General features: G+C 47.2%; 1 protein-coding gene across 4 annotated transcripts in view; it reads left to right on the top strand.

The window, feature by feature from the left end:
* LOC118309853 (cadherin-4) overlaps nt 1–11,031 on the top strand; it is a 197,253-nt gene extending 186,222 nt beyond the window's left edge. For all 4 annotated transcript variants that reach the window (XM_035632407.2, XM_035632408.2, XM_035632406.2 and 1 more), the window contains 5 exons: nt 2,963–3,199; nt 4,305–4,538; nt 4,658–4,797; nt 6,637–6,801; nt 7,441–11,031. In XM_035632407.2, the coding sequence (XP_035488300.1) occupies nt 2,963–3,199; nt 4,305–4,538; nt 4,658–4,797; nt 6,637–6,801; nt 7,441–7,647 (983 nt within the window). In that variant the 3' untranslated portion in view covers nt 7,648–11,031. The remainder of the gene's footprint in view (nt 1–2,962; nt 3,200–4,304; nt 4,539–4,657; nt 4,798–6,636; nt 6,802–7,440) is intronic.
* Nucleotides 11,032–15,895: the final 4,864 nt, after the last annotated feature.

Raw genomic sequence — 15,895 nt, 5'->3', positions numbered from 1 at the left:
TGTTACTATTTTCCCATCAGCGGTGTCACACGTTTCTCTGACACACTTCTCACTTCTTTGGCACGGGTCCTCTTAACGCTATTATCACATTAGTATATTTATTCCGTCGGCACCTTTGGGGAAGATGCGCTTGTCACCCGTTTCTCTTGACATGACAGTGTGGGGTTTGCAGACGACATTATGACTGTGCAGTGGCTCGTGTTTCGTTCGTCTCGTCACACCGCACCTCCACTGTAAAGAAACACATTAGGGCCATGTGATGTGTGTCTGTCTTTGCACTGTGGTCTAAAGAATGATCCGATTGCACTGTACATACACTGTATGCACTAACATACATTTTTCCTGACTGTAGAGAAAGAACGATATCTGTCGGTGAGAGTCTTGAGCAACAGCAACGCAGCTAAAGAACTGAAGCTCCCCTGTGCGAGCAGCAGGGACCCAGGTGCTTTTCACTCCAGTGAGAAATGAGGGATCGGTTGCCCTGAAGCAAACTAACCTTAGCTCAAAGTGTTGACTGCCTATTGATTCTAAAGCCCAAAGTCAACAAGGGGATATATTCCACTTTGATTGAAATTCTCTTTACTTATTCTACTCAAGCGGTGCGCAAGGAGCCACAAAGCACCCGGCCAATCACAGCCGACAGGACGGTCGAAAGGGCCCCGGGGGCCCCAGGGCGGCAGGCGTTTACATAGCTGATGCACCGAGTTACAGTGTGATAGAGGGGAAACAGTTAAAACACAACACTGATGAGCTGCCGGGGTAAACTGTGTCCGTGCTGCACTGCCTCAGTGATTAATCCAGATCACTGACAAGGCTCTGTGCAGGGGGTTGTTAACGGAACATCAGGGCCACAATAAATCACCGCAGTCTGTTCGGAACATACTGTCTTCATCTGTGCTGCGGGACTGTTATGTTTGGTTGCGCAGTAATTCAGAATTATTCTCGATCAAGTTGATGATACTGGGTGAATTTGGCACAGATGAATGCAGCCGGTTGATTGCATATGTTTGCTACATCCACACATATCACTGCTCTTATTGATATCATCATATTGATTTGAATCACATCTAACCCTACTGCTTTATATATAGTTATTATATATGCAGTATATATATATATGTATATTACTATATCACTGGCTCTAGCTAATGGATATATAGCATTCAAGATAACATATTATCATACATCAGAAGCAGATATTCTCTGTGCGTAAAATCTTGATTTTCAAGGTAAGTAGGTGGTCAAATTAGTGTAGTGGAATAAATGGAATGATATTTTCCTGTTATATATTATAGTAAAAAGCACAAGTGCCTCAAATGTGTGCTTAAGAAGAGAACTTCAACAAATGTATCTGCGGTTGCAGTAATTATGTGGTCACATCCACTGATGTTATCTGAGTAATTTCCCTTCTCTAATTAAAGTCCTAGTCCAATAAAGTTCAATTAAATTAATTAGAACTCTCACTCCAATCAGGTTTCTTTGAAATAACCTTGGAGTGTTTTTGGCCATTTTAGCTTCAGCCTTATGTTTATGTCTGTAATTTGAACCGCGTCCCAGAGAAAAACAAACACTCGAAAATCAAATATCGTTTACGAGCCTTGTTTTTTTCGCCGATCTGCTCTGTGCAACGCACACGGGGCCAAACCCTCGTGCCAGCGCTTCGATGACTCGCAGCCCCTGAAAACTGCACACATTTGCCTGCGACATTAAATATGAATCATCCAATGAGCAACAATCAAAGTACATATTTTGGAAGAAAACATCCTGCTGTTCTGTTTATCGTAAGAGTTTAGCGTTAAATGAAAACCCCAGTTCCCTTGGGGCCGTTTGCGTGTGCCTTCATTACTCTTCATTGACAGTGGCCGACAGTCTCCTGTAAATATACAACCCAGTGCTGCTCGCGGGACTGGTGCATGGAAATCAGTTTTCCAGAAATCAGTTTTCCAGACTGTCTCACATGTGGAATAATCCAAATTGGTCGCTCAGGGCAACAAGCTGATTGAGGAAATATGTTTCCTGGACGAAAACAATCAGGTGCAACAATATATGACATTTTTCCCAAAGACATTCTCTTATCATTTTCAGTCCAGCAGTGAAACATTGAACCTCACACCAGAGTTCAACCTCGTTTACAAATGTTCCCCACCGCTTCCTCGTCGCGCCGACCTGAGACGGATCGGCACAAACGAGTTTGTTTTTTGCTTTGTGGAAGCAAAGTGGCTCTTCCCTCCCCCCCAACACCGCGTCGTACAGCGGGGGCAGGAAAAACAACGTTTGTCAGTCAGCACAAGTGCAGTTCAGTTACAGTGTGCGCCGTAATCAAAGCCCATTGGGGGTCAACTGTTAACAGTGCATGAAACACACCACAAATGTGTCTCCTAACCTGATTCGGTTCTTTTGTGGTCTGACAGTCGTGAGAAAAAGAAAAGAAATCCCTGAATATGTGTTGATGAGTGTGTGTTCGTGAAGGGTTAGCGTTTGACTCATTTCCCACTGGGGCCTTGCAGAGTGCAGATAGCGGCAATCTTCATGTGAGAGTTTGTCCGTTCCAATGTGAGTCTCGCCTGAGCCTTTTTCACGGACTGAAACATTAATGCGTCCTCTCGTTTGTTCTGGCTGTTTTGTTTGGGCGCGCCGCCACAAACGCTGTCCCCGCACTTTCAGCCACTCGGTAAACAAAACATTTTTCTTCCCTCTCTGCTCGTTCGCCTTCGTTTTTCTCAATTCAACACATGAATCAGCTGGGAGGACGTCACTGAAGTGAAAATGGAAAAGATTGCTCTGCAGTCTTCTGAAGCTTTCTCAGCACAGTATCTCTCAACTGCCCCAATCCCGCTTTCCTGCTCCACATCCGATCATTTTCATTTTGGCTCCTCTGCCCAACCCCTGTTCACTCCCTCTCACGATGCTTAGAGTTATTGAGTCAGCTTCTCCCCTCCCTCTCCCCCTCGCCTCCCCTCAGGCTCGCCTCAAGCCAGCGGGACCGGAACCCTCCAGATCTACCTGATCGACGTGAACGACAACGCGCCCGTGCTGATTCCGCGGGAGGCCCAGGTGTGCGAGCGCGCGCGGCCCAACTCCAGGGTCAACATCACGGCAGCGGACGCTGACGCCGACCCCAACGTGGGGCCCTTTGTCTTCGAGCTGCCTTCCTTTCCCGCCAGCGTTCGCCGCAACTGGACCATTTCCAGGCTGAGTGGTAATTAAATGCTGCACACATGACTTTAAAGGGGCAGTACGGGCAATAGTCTGGAGAAAGCTTGTTTCTCTCTTTTTTTATTGTTGGGATTTTACTGCTCTGAACCCGCGACCTCGGGTATGGGAGACCGACGCACTCACCACTATGCCCAGACCGCGGAGTAGCAGCGCCACCCGCTAGCACGTATGGACTAGTTATGTTTACACACCGCACTCGCAGTGGTGTGTGGTGCAGTCCGCACCATTTTGGGGTTTTTGATTTACAGCGCAAGGGCTGTGCCGAAAACCGGCTCTTTTTTTTCCGCGCACACACTAGAAATATCCGCTGATTTAAAAAAGAAAAGCGTGCATTGCTTTAGTATCGCTTACTGCCCCTTTAATACAGTTAGGACTTTCGCGAAATTTCCCAACACATGTAAAATTGATGAGGTATATGAAGGTATGACATATGACCATTCGACCATTCGACCATCCGCAGCTGAATTAAACCATAAACAGGTGGCACTGAATACCCCCCCTCGGAAAAACGTGGTCAGGGGACCAGGGTTTGCTTTAAGCCGCGAGAGAAGTTTAACAAAACGTCTTTAAAAAGCTCACAGTGAGCGGCGCCGGTGCCTGCCAGCGCTGACGTACGATCCAGCACTTGTGACAAATGAGATCCATTCATCTCCCTGTCGCCCGAGCATCCGATCTGTCACCTAATCCACCCAGATGGATGCGTCGCAGCAGTTGTCTTGGGGACAAATCTGATCACGATACCTGGATCCTTCTCCCACCGAGGCTCTCGCCTTAGCCTGACTGAGTGATAGATGCTTAAGGTTACACGTCCTCACGTCGTTCCTCTTTATATCTTTATTGCCTCCTCGCACACATACGTACACGTCAGAGCGATCGCTGACAGTTGGTTTGGTCCCGGCATTTATTTGGTTTGTCATTTACTCGTGCCTGTGAACATGATGACATGATATCCTCTCGTAAACAAAATGTACAATCGCTGCAGTACACTGTCTAATCTTATTTTCCCCTTCGTCTGCCCCTCCTCCTCGCTCCCCTTGCCCACTTCCCACCCCTCCCATCCCCGACACCGCCTCGCTCTCACACTCCAGGTGACTATGCTCAGCTCAGGCTGAGGATTTCTTACCTGGAGGCAGGCGTGTACGAGATCCCCATCATCGTGTCCGACTCGGGGAACCCTCCTCTGTCCAACCGCTCCATGATCAGAGTCAAAGTGTGTCCCTGCGACGATAACGGGGACTGCAGTGCCACGGGGGCCGTGGCAGCCGCCGGACTGGGCACCGGTGCCATCATCGCTATACTCATCTGCATCATCATACTGCTCAGTGAGTGCAACAATCAAACGCGTTTGGATTTGTATATGATGTACATCCTGAAAATTACAACATTTCAAAATGTAAGGGCCGTTCATGAGCCAAATGCCGCGTTGCCCTTTTGACCGCAGGCATGGTTCTGCTGTTCGTGGTGTGGATGAAGCGCAGAGAGAAGGAGCGGCAGGCCAAGCCCCTGTTGATCGACCCTGAGGATGACGTCAGGGACAACATCCTCAAGTACGATGAGGAGGGAGGAGGAGAGGAGGACCAGGTAGCGTGTTTTACTAGTAAAAATACCCGTCGTTAAAAGCTGTTAACCAGCAGCAGTGGCATCTTTCCAAAAGTTTGGTATTGACGGTCTCTTAGAGAGGGTCAGGAATTGATCGATAGATTAGATGATGGATTATTAATTTCCAATAAGGGTCGCCCATTCACTGTGACAAGTAGCATTGAGTCAAACTAATACATAGGACATTAAAACACAATCTATTTGATGAAATCAATCAATTAATTATGGCTCCAACCAATGACTATTTGATCCTTGAATAATCGATTAATAGTTGTGTTAGAAAATAGTGAAACGTGATAATTTCCTACATATCATTTTTTTATTGCTTGTTTTGTTTGACCGTCAGTCCAACCATCCCCCAAAAAAAGTCACTCTACTCTAACATACAGTATATGCGACAAAAAAAAAGCATCACTGTAAAGCCCCACATTTGAGAAGCCGAAACTTCAATCCATTAATTGTTCATCAGAGTTCATCAGAGTACAGATTAATTGTCTGTTGATTGCAGCTCTTCAATTAATAAATAAAAGCCCAGCATAATTTGTTTTGTCAGAAAACAGGACCAGTGGCAGAGGAAACAATTAGGAAGTACAACTAAACTAAAATACAACTATTGGCCACCACATACTCTTATTTAATATTTTCTACATAAATAAAAACAACACGTTTGTACAGCATCTGTGATTAATTCAGAAATGTGTTGTTAATTAATGCATCCATGCTGTTTTCCAACACCCACACAGCTGGTTTGTTGTGCATTAACACACACACACACACACACACACACACACACACACCGGGGCCAAATGGCAGCAGTGCACATGAGCATATTTCCTCTCTTAAGCACCTGTGTGAGGATTTAGTAGATGCATTCATTTATCGGCTGCAGCAGCGCCATTGAGACCAGTCAACGACCTGCGTCGCTTATTCACAAGGAAATTTACAACATGCAGCCGAAAAGAAAGAACAACAACTGTACGCGACTGATTGTATTAACAGCAATGTTCTATCCACTTTTGTGTACCGTTTAGTTCAGACTAACAGAAGTGTGTGGTGAATATAAATTGAACAGGGAGTACATTGTGCATTCAGAATAAATTGTGAATAAATATCAGCAGGCGAATCCATACTGCACTCTAACTCTAAGCAGATGTTTATCATGGAGTGTGTTCACTCCGGGAAAGACACAAAATGTATAAATAAGAAATACAGACAGCAGGTATGCTGAATCTGCTCTATGTATTATTGTTTGAGTGGGCTATTAATGTACTCTACTCTCCCACAATGCAATGCACAAAGGAAATGGAGGAGCTACTCCCAGCTGGGGGGGAGAAAAGAAAAAGTTGTGGGCGATGAAAAAACATCTTTCTCTATATTGAACAGGCAGATTGATGGATGTGTCATTCCCCCGTGTGTATGTGTAATCACAGCAACAGTATACAGTGATTGTTAGTATACAGTTTCAAAGCGTATAGGATAGCTATGTAATATGGATTTGGGACGCGGGGTACGTCTACAGCAGAGCACATTCACAAAAGAGTTCAAACAGTTCTGTAGAAAGCCCTGTAGCACAGTTCTCACAGCACGTCGGTCCCGAGCCCCTCGCACACGCAACAGAAACACACATCAGAGTCCTGCGCGCGCGACTCTGAAGCGTGACCCGAAAATAGACTACAGTGAGGAAAAACGGTGGGCCGATCACAGCCGAGCGCAGCCCCGTCTCGACTTCTGCCGAGGTTTGAAACGGTGCGTGTGCAGATAATGACGAGCCCAGATCATCAAACTAACTCCCGGCTTTTCCGTCCGTTGGCCTTCACCCAGGACTACGACCTGAGCCAGCTGCAGCAGCCCGAGTCTCTGGACCACATCATCAACAAGCCGGCGGGAGTGCGTAGGGTGGACGAGAGGCCTGTGATCACTGAGTCGCAGTACCCCGTCAGACCCAGCCTGCCCCACCCCGGAGACATAGGAGACTTCATCAATGATGTAAGCGGGAGACGGGAAGGAAGAATAGAAAAGAAGTTTTGCTGTTGTGATGTGTCTGTAACTGTTCCTGTTCATGAGAAAGACAGTCTGGCAGATGTCCGCGGGGTGTTAATTTGACATCATTGAGTCGGGTTTATGAGTTTTGGAGGCTGAAAGGTTCTGAAAGGGGTTTTTTTTGGGAACGTCGCTCACCAGAATTGATTCTCTTTAAACAGCTCAAGAGAGACGTGCAGGGATTTGTTTTTTCTCCTCCAGAATTGTATTCCTGTCAGCAGGGGACCTGCCGGAGGATACTTTGTTTGGCCCCAGTTCACGGCTCAATGTCTGGCTCCGGAACAGCATTCACCCCATGATGGGACATTAAAACTCTTAACGGGTGGGCGGGCCGCATCAGACCAAGTTTATTGCAGCTTTTTTTTTTACAGTCTGGCACCCTGAACCTATTAGTAGGTGAAAAATCATCATCTCCATTGTAGTGTTGGTGAACCACAATGACCGGCCTCAATCCAGTTTGACTACAGCGTCCTGATGCAGTGTGTAGTGCAGTGACTAACCACACAGGACAGGAAGTAGTATGACTCAGAGTGTTGAGTGGAAGATCGTTTTTATATTCCGTCCCTCTTGTCTCCGTGTGTCCAGGGTCTGAGGGCAGCCGACAACGACCCCACGGCTCCTCCCTACGACTCCCTGCTGGTGTTCGACTACGAGGGCAGCGGTTCCACCGCTGGCTCCGTCAGCTCGCTCAACTCCACCAGCTCAGGGGACCAGGACTACGACTACCTCAACGACTGGGGTCCTCGCTTCAAGAAGCTGGCCGACCTCTACGGCGGAGGCGACGATGACTGAGGGCGGAGCAGGGGGCTGGGCGGGGGGTCGGGAGAGGCGGGGCGGGACGGACGGATGCTCCCGAAAAAAAACCACGGGCAGGGGCCGAGAACATGTGACGCAGGCTCCGTGGCAGAGATGTGAGGAACGGACCCTTACACGGGCCGTGTTCGTTCGCTCGCAACAGCCAAGCCCGCAAACATGAGTTCCGCTGCACCGCAACTGTATTCTGGCTTTATATTTTCTAGTGCCGAGTTTGTAGTGTGGTGTATTTTTCGTTCTTTTTTTTTCTTTTTGTAGTTCTCTCAGCTTGCTGGACCCGGAGCTTTCTTTGGGGGGCAAATCAAATCGGCCGTGAGGAACACAAGTAGTGAATTTGTGCTTTGATTGATTGTTAAAATGAAAATCATCTCTTGCTTTAGTCTCACACTGAAGAGAATGTTTTATTTGGGAAGACGCTCTCCGGCTCCCTCTTTCACTCTGTCAACTTGAATATCCTTAGAACAGAAGCACTGTCATTTTATAAAGTGCCTTTTGTGGTGTGTTTTTGTATCAGACTCCTGCTATCTCAGGATCGGTTGCCAGTTGTGCGGCACAGTGGAGGCACGTTCGCTCGTCGCCCACCTGCGCTCCTCAAACCAGCCCTGCCTGTCACCCCACCCCCACCCCCACCCCTCAGCGGTGCAGATGAACAACCCCAGCTGCCGGTCTCAGGAGGGGAGGACACGACCGGGGCAGACTCTCGTACATCATCACCCAATGAAAAGAAGCCAATCCGAGTTGTTTTGGGTGAGGACAACCCTCTCCTCCACGGACCTGCTCAGTTTGACTTTCACAAGCATCATGTCGACACAACTACAGCAGCACGCTGACATTGCGTGAGACCATTTTTATACACGTGGGGGTTTTCTAATTTGGTGGAGAATGCCTGCCTTTTTCCTCTGTGGACTCACGGGTTCAGGAGCCTTTGTGTTGAGCTGCTTGCCTGCCCTGTATGGTTTTGTGTTGCTTTCTCCACAGTGTAGAGCTTATGTAGGCATGATCTGATTAGTCAGACTGTGTAAGAAAGTGGAACTGGAAATGACAAGGTACAAAGGCATCCGAAGATTTTTGGTTTTGTTTCGTTTTTTGTCGCCTTGAACATTCCCGTTTTGTTTTTTTTATATAAGGCCAACAGAACTATTAAAAAGGTGCATGGTTTAGTTTTGCTTTTTCAAAATGTTTTACTCAAAGCACTTGTTACTATGTGGTGAGAATGTGAAAATAGTCAGCAGAAAACTATGCTAATATACTCTGTAAAAAGACACCGAGAAAATAAAAATACTGTAAGATACCTATTTTTGAAGTGTTGATGACATAAAAGTTGCTGCTCTTTTCTTCTCCAGCTCTTCGTCGGGCGCGGGGGATTTTTGGCCGGTTCGTCATTGATGTGTGGATATTTTCTTTCGTCGCCTTTCTGTTGAAGCATCGTTGCATTTTTTTCAAGATGCCTGCTTATATAGTTGTGTCCATTTTGCCTTTTTTTTTCACTTTAATAAATGCTTTGTTACACGCCTTTTATACATACACACACACACACACACACACACATATACATATATATATATATATATAAAACACAGCCTTCCCCTCTCACTCTGTTGTGTCTCAGACAGACGTGCCCGTCCCGTCGCCCTCTGGCCTCGGGACAGTGGAAGGCCCATTAGCCATGCCTGCTGATAGCTGTTCTATTATTCAGTGTATTGGAATTCTTTTTACTCATTCATCTAGATACTGGATGTGTCCTTTAGAAAATAAACAAGACATGTTTTGAAAAATGTGCCATGCTCTTTCGGAATATTCCCTGTACCTGCATCGGGACCGGCTGTTTGGAGGTCCAGTGTGTGTAGGATTCAGGGGGCTCCATCAGAAACAGAGAGTTGTTGTGTTTTTGTTGTCCTGGGAGAATGTCCTTTAGCTACAGTGGACCAGAACGGACAAAACCCCCCAACACACCTGAGGGTCACTGTGGGTTCTCCGACGTTCTTGGAGAGGGTATCTTAGACTCAAAAGCCACTGTGAGTTGGATTTAAACCTCTCTCATATTTGCACACCAAAGTGGTCCACGTGGGAAGTAATACTGGTGATGAGACCACATCATTGTCACCAAGGTTATCTCCTTGATTCGGTCAGTCGGAATGATTTGAAACAGGCCAAAGTCCACATATACATTCGACACACAGTGGCTTTATGTCCGCTGCTTTTCCATCTTTATTTGTTCATGAGGTGATCGGCTTGTATCTGCACAGGTACAGAATCATTGCACCTTATTTTTTCTTTTCACAGTGGAATTCAGTGTTTTTGAGAGTTCCTAAGAGTCACGGAGACGAACAGGCTGCCTTCGGATTTACACCGTTAATCTCTGACCCTATTGTTTGGCCGTGGCTTCCTTTCCTGATGAAACCCCTGCTATCCGTCCTTTCGCCGCATCTCAGCCCGAGCAGCTGAGTGTATGGGTTTATGGGGGTCAGGAAGTGTATTTGTGTCCAATCCTGCGATTTCAATTAGTCAGCTGAAGTGCCAACCCCCCCCCCCCCCCTCCCCGCTGGGGACCTAAAGGGTGATAATCCTCTCCGGCTGTGTGTCTATCAATTAGCCACACCATTAATCCCCACGGCGTAATCTCATTAGATGGAGCGCCTTTAATGAGACACCCAGAGAGAAAGCAGAGAGGCAGGCGGTAAGGGAGAGGGTGAAAAATGAGGCAGTGGCGAGACGCAGGTAGGCCGTGTGGAGAGGTGATTAGTAGGATGGAAGAGAGGGTCAGCAGAGCGAGGGGGCTCCAAGCACAGCGGGACAACGCATAACATTCAGAAAATTGTCTCTTTTTTGGGGGGTGGGGGGTGGGAAAGGGTTGCATATGAGTCACACTTCATCTTGTGTTGTTCACAATGGTCAGAAATCAGAGGAGTGGGTATGAAGGAGACAGGTGGAGGAGCCGACTGGACTAGTAAACAGGGCCGTGCTTGGATTCCCCAGTTCATTTACGCAGACGCGTCATGAGAATAATCCGCTTTGACCCCTTCCATGACCGCGGGGGGCCCCTGCGGAACCGTGGACCCCCGCGTTAGTGAGAGCGTCGTCAGAGGTGCACTCCCCTGCCCGGGATTTGAGAAAAGAAAGGAAAAAAAAAGTCATCTTGGTCACGGCCAGTCGGCAGATTGAGATTAACTTCGGGGAAGGTCTCTTTGATGGGTTTAGCTGGAGTTCACTTGGTTTCCCCCGTGGCAGAGAGTCCGAGTGGAAGAAGGAAAAGCCGACTCCACTTGCCTCGCTGATAAATGGCGCGTGTAGGCCGAGAGCTCTGCTGCTGGCTCGCAGCCAGCGCCTTGTGTGTTGTAAATAAAGTTCTCCTCTTCAAACATGTCCGAGCCTGGCTCTTTTCATTTCCTCTCCATAAAAGCTAGTGGGTCTCTTGGGCCACTGCTGGGAACAGTCCAATCTGAGAGAGAGAGAGAGGAAAAACAACACACCAGCCCGTGTTGCTTGGGACGGCGGCCGCGTGATCAACCGCTCACAGTTTAGTGTTGATGTTGCCATTCGGCACCGAGACGGGCCGACTCGGCCGGCTGCCTCTTTTCTGCTGACAACACTCTGAACCTCCTGCTATTTCAGGACTCCGGGTCTAAAATGAGATCAAAGCAGCAGAATGAATTTGATGTTCCTGCTGCAGGCGGTGGGGGGTGGGGGGGGATATCTACTGTTTAATGACCAGCTATTTATGGTATGGATGGCTGGTCCGGTGGAGACGCTCACACACCGAGTGTTATCAGTCAGTGCTGAATCACCCTCCATGCCCTGGGAACAGCATCCCCTCCAAATCACGGCGCTTTTTTTTTTTGCAGCAGAGTATTCTCTCAGTTAACTGAAGTGAACTTTTAATTGATACAGTAAATCTGAATTATTCCCAGAAACAATAGGTTGCACATTTTACCAGACTAACTTTGTGGATTCTCTCTGCCCTGCTTTGCTGAATCGCATTTGTTTTCTGGAATTTGGTTTCGTCTGTCCTCCCCGAGAAGCCCTTCAGATGAGTCTTCTCCGGCACCAAGCAAGGCCATCTCGTCTACGGCAAGGCGAAACAATCTGAGAGCAGCTGAAGTCTCTCTCTCTCTCTCTCTGGAAATGGCATAGTCGCGTGGAGATGACGACATTACTCAAAGCTAAATACACTACAGAGACCGGGTATAGGCAGACTATGTCTATGAGCTCTATGAGAATAGATACTTCTGCTTAAGACATCCGCTGTTTTCCCGTCTTCCTGATTCAGCATCCACTCCATCAATTATGCCATTTCAATATTTGTACCAAATGAACATTCCTATTCTTTTCACGCATGGTGTTCTGTGTGCGTGTCAGAGGGGAGAGCTACTCAGCCTCCACCAACCAAGTCCTGCCCCGAAGATTTTTTCGCGGCTCGGGATTCCAAAATATAGGAAACGGAAAAATACAAGTGGATGTGAGAAGTTGGGGAAAGAGTTTTCACAAAAACTTCTCCCAAATTCCGTTTGACGCGTCCAATTTGGAGCACACACTGGGAACATTCGCACAACTGCCCTGATACATACCTATTCAATATTCAGGAGCACCTGTAATATAATCACAATGAACGATTGGGGTCGCCCGTGGGTCATTTGTAACACAGGTCGATGAGGCCTGTGCTGCTGCTGCTGCTGCTGCTGCTGCTGCTGCTGAGCAGCTCTGCAGAGACCAACCACTTCCCTCTGTGTGATTTCATGCTGGAGTGCAGAGGGAAAATCCGAGCCGCATCCTCGAGCGGAGCTGCCGCTCTAATCAACTGGATATAATTCTTCGCCCCAGCCACAGGTTAAGTGCCTTCCCCGGGACACGGGGCTGCGTCTCTAAACGGTATAGGAGATGATTCCTTCGCAGCCAAGTCGGTCCCTGGCGTCCTTCAGGGTACGATCGAGCCTCCATTCCCATCTGCTCCTCAATTCACCCCCCCCCCCCCCCCCCCCCCCCCGTCAGCATCACTCCAGGAAGACAGACCAGCATTTACCATGAATAATGGATGCGCAGCGCAGTCATTAGTATGTATAAATAATTGACCACCACGTGTGTGTGTGACAGCGTTGCTCTTGTGAGTGTGATGATGACATTATAGCAACGTGACGGGGAGTAACAACAACCCATCTGAGCAATGTAAGCTGACTGCTCGCAGTTTTGGGGCCGATCTCTTACTGTATGTCCTACATCGTGTGTATCCGACCTCCCCCTCCCGCCTATGGAGCAGTTCCCGCGAGCTTGGTGGTGATTCCTGACTAACGAGATCATTTAACATTATACAATTGTGCCTTTTTTTCAATCATAAAAAGTGGTGAGCGCTTTGGCAAAAAGGTGTTAATGTATCCCTCGGCCTTTTTTTCTCTCCTTCCGATTGAAAAATGTGCAGATAGTTTATTTAATGTAACGTATGTTTTTACTTGGGGTTCGGCTCATGAGATGGCAATGTTGGTCTGTTGGTGCACCACTTTGGTCTGGACAGAAACACTGTGTCTGAGCTGTGAATTGTTTGCCATGTTTTGGACAGATAGAATAGAATAGAATAAGCCCTTATTGCCATTGTCCCCGAGAAAAAACAGGACACCAAACTTAGAGGTTCTGAAAAAGGCAAGTTTAAAATCTGACCAAAGACACCACCAGTGAATACGACACCAGTAAACATTTTAAATTAGAGGATTGCTCACCTTTTAGTTATTGCACAGAATGGATATTGCACTTAAAAAAATGATGTGGTATGAAGTCAATATATCATGTTTATGAATCGGTAGAGTTTACAGCTCGTCAGAGAGCCAGGAGCCGCTGCGCGACCGTGTGCACCGCCAGAGGCACACAGATATTGATGATGAACCCTGACTTTAGGTGATATTTTTTTTGTTCAGAGATGAAGTGCATTTCATTTTGGTGGCACCACTGGGTCGACATTTCAATTGGATTTATGACAAAAATCCCTGCAAACTAATTATATTCAGGTTGGCCCCTGCTCCACTTTGGGTCTGGTGCCGTTGTTAAACTAAGATGAATAAATGTTCAATGTGCCTCAGTAGCCTAACACAGATATCAAAGCTGTGGAATTTGTGCCTAAGACACATTGTTCCACCAATATCTGCTGACGTGGATTTAAATTAGTCACACGAGTATGTCAAGAGTCTGCGGAGTCATTGGGATCATATTACAATCGATACAGACCAAAGTGCCGTGGACCCCAATTTAACAAACAAGGTTAAAGATTAGTGGATTCAAATGCAAATGCCCATTGTGACTTTGACCTCAGCCTGCGTTGTGTAGTGTCTGACATCGAAGCTTATTTGCTTCTGTGTTCCAAAATCATCATATCACACATCACTCCTGTGTGGACCACAGGTGTGTCTGTGTGTGTGTGTGTGTGTGTGTGTGTGTCTGTGTGTGTGTGTATCTCCTCATACAGGAGATGACTTTGTAAATGGAGATGTTCCTCTCCTGTGGCCTGATTCAGCTCCATTAAAGAGGCCAACAGGCTGTTAACCCCCACGTCGATACCGCACAGGTTCAGCCGCGCTTACAAACCCATTCCAGCAGCGGCTGTAAACACCGGCCTTATTATAGCATCTCCGGGCCAAAGCAGATCTGCCCCGGTCAACCCCATAACAAAAGAAACCTAAAGTCAGCATTAACCTGGGTGTGGACAAGGGCACGGAAGCACAGGAAATGGAGTTGTGAGGAGGTGTAAACTAATGAACTGTTGTTCCGTGTTATATTTCAGGCTCCGAGTCCTCATGAGGGGCTGAAAATCTTTCTCTTTCACTTCAGGATGAAAGTGGTTATAGGCTCCTGGAACTTTGCATCATAATGGATGATAAAGAGCAGCGACTGGATCACACTGTGCCACATTAGTTCATCCCAATAAGCTCAAAGCTCAATCAACAATATGCGAGGGGACGTTGAAAGGGATCAAATTAATTAGCTGTCTTTTAGTGTTACATTTGTCTCACAGCATGAATATGACGGGATTAGGAGTGGAATTGTGAATTCATTGGTGCCCAAGTGATGTCAATGAAAAATGAATTGAATCTCACAAACCCCTCTTGTTCATCTGACAACAAGGGTCTTACCTTAGGACTTTATAACCCTCTGACTCATGTGGGAAATAGGGGCTGGGGGAGCTTTCATCAGCCTTTAACCATCATTAAAACTGAGCCCCTCCGTGAGCGTTAACAAGCCAAGAATTTTAGACCCAAGACTCATCATGAAAGTGGACGAGGAGCAACCGACAGCGTCGGAGTAGAGTCAAATCCCATTTTAGCATCAGATAAAGGCACCCATAACTAAGTACAGACGAACTGTCACTGGCATGAGTGTGTCACACACACACACACATATAAACTTCCTTCAGATATGGTTTATTATATCATCTCACCCTGAGGTGAAAGCAAAAAATGACAACACTGAATGTAACAGATTAATATGAGCTCCCTTTAATAAATGCCACGGAAGGGAAACAGCGATGTTACTTACCCCTGCTTCCCTCTGGCAGGCTCGGGGTGTTTACCCAACACCCTCAGGTGCAGCGACTGAGACGTCGCTAGGCAACGCCACCATCCCCGTTGGTGCTCTGCCTCTGGCACTCAAGTGGGAGCTTATGTGGACTTAAGTCTGAAAGAGCAGCAGTGTTGAGGAGTGGAAGGGGGGATTACCAGGAAAAATATTGGATCGGGATGAAGCACAAAGGGCAATGCCTCACCTGAATCATCACCGTCACCAGACACAGTGTCAGGCCACACTGGCTCTGTACTCGCGACAGAAGCCCATGATGCATCTGGCTTCTCACTTCACCAACAACACACAGACCACTTCTCCCTATTTTGTTGTTGTTTGTTGTAAAATGTTAAAAATATAACAATAAAGAAGGAGAGGGAGAGAATCTGACAGATTGGCCTCTTTGCACTGAGGGTAATGCAGTCGGGGTGATATTGACTATAAAAAAAGAACCTGAGGATGCAGAGTTAACGTCAGCTCCAGCAGTTGTGGCAACTGGTAAGATGAGCTACTGCCACCTAGTGGCTCCTGGGTGTACTTTCATTGTGGAAAATGAAATTGTGGCTCATCATCACCACCACCACTGATGGCTCCAAATATACACTTATTTGTTCCTCCTCAGTTGACGCAGACACAGAAGCTGCTCCCAATCATGACGACATCAGGCGCCTTGTCCCACAGGCAGAGCGGCCTA

Source organism: Scophthalmus maximus, chromosome 6, assembly GCF_022379125.1.
Source record: "Scophthalmus maximus strain ysfricsl-2021 chromosome 6, ASM2237912v1, whole genome shotgun sequence".
Lineage (NCBI taxonomy): Eukaryota > Metazoa > Chordata > Actinopteri > Pleuronectiformes > Scophthalmidae > Scophthalmus > Scophthalmus maximus.
This window is presented reverse-complemented; position numbering and strand designations above follow the sequence as displayed.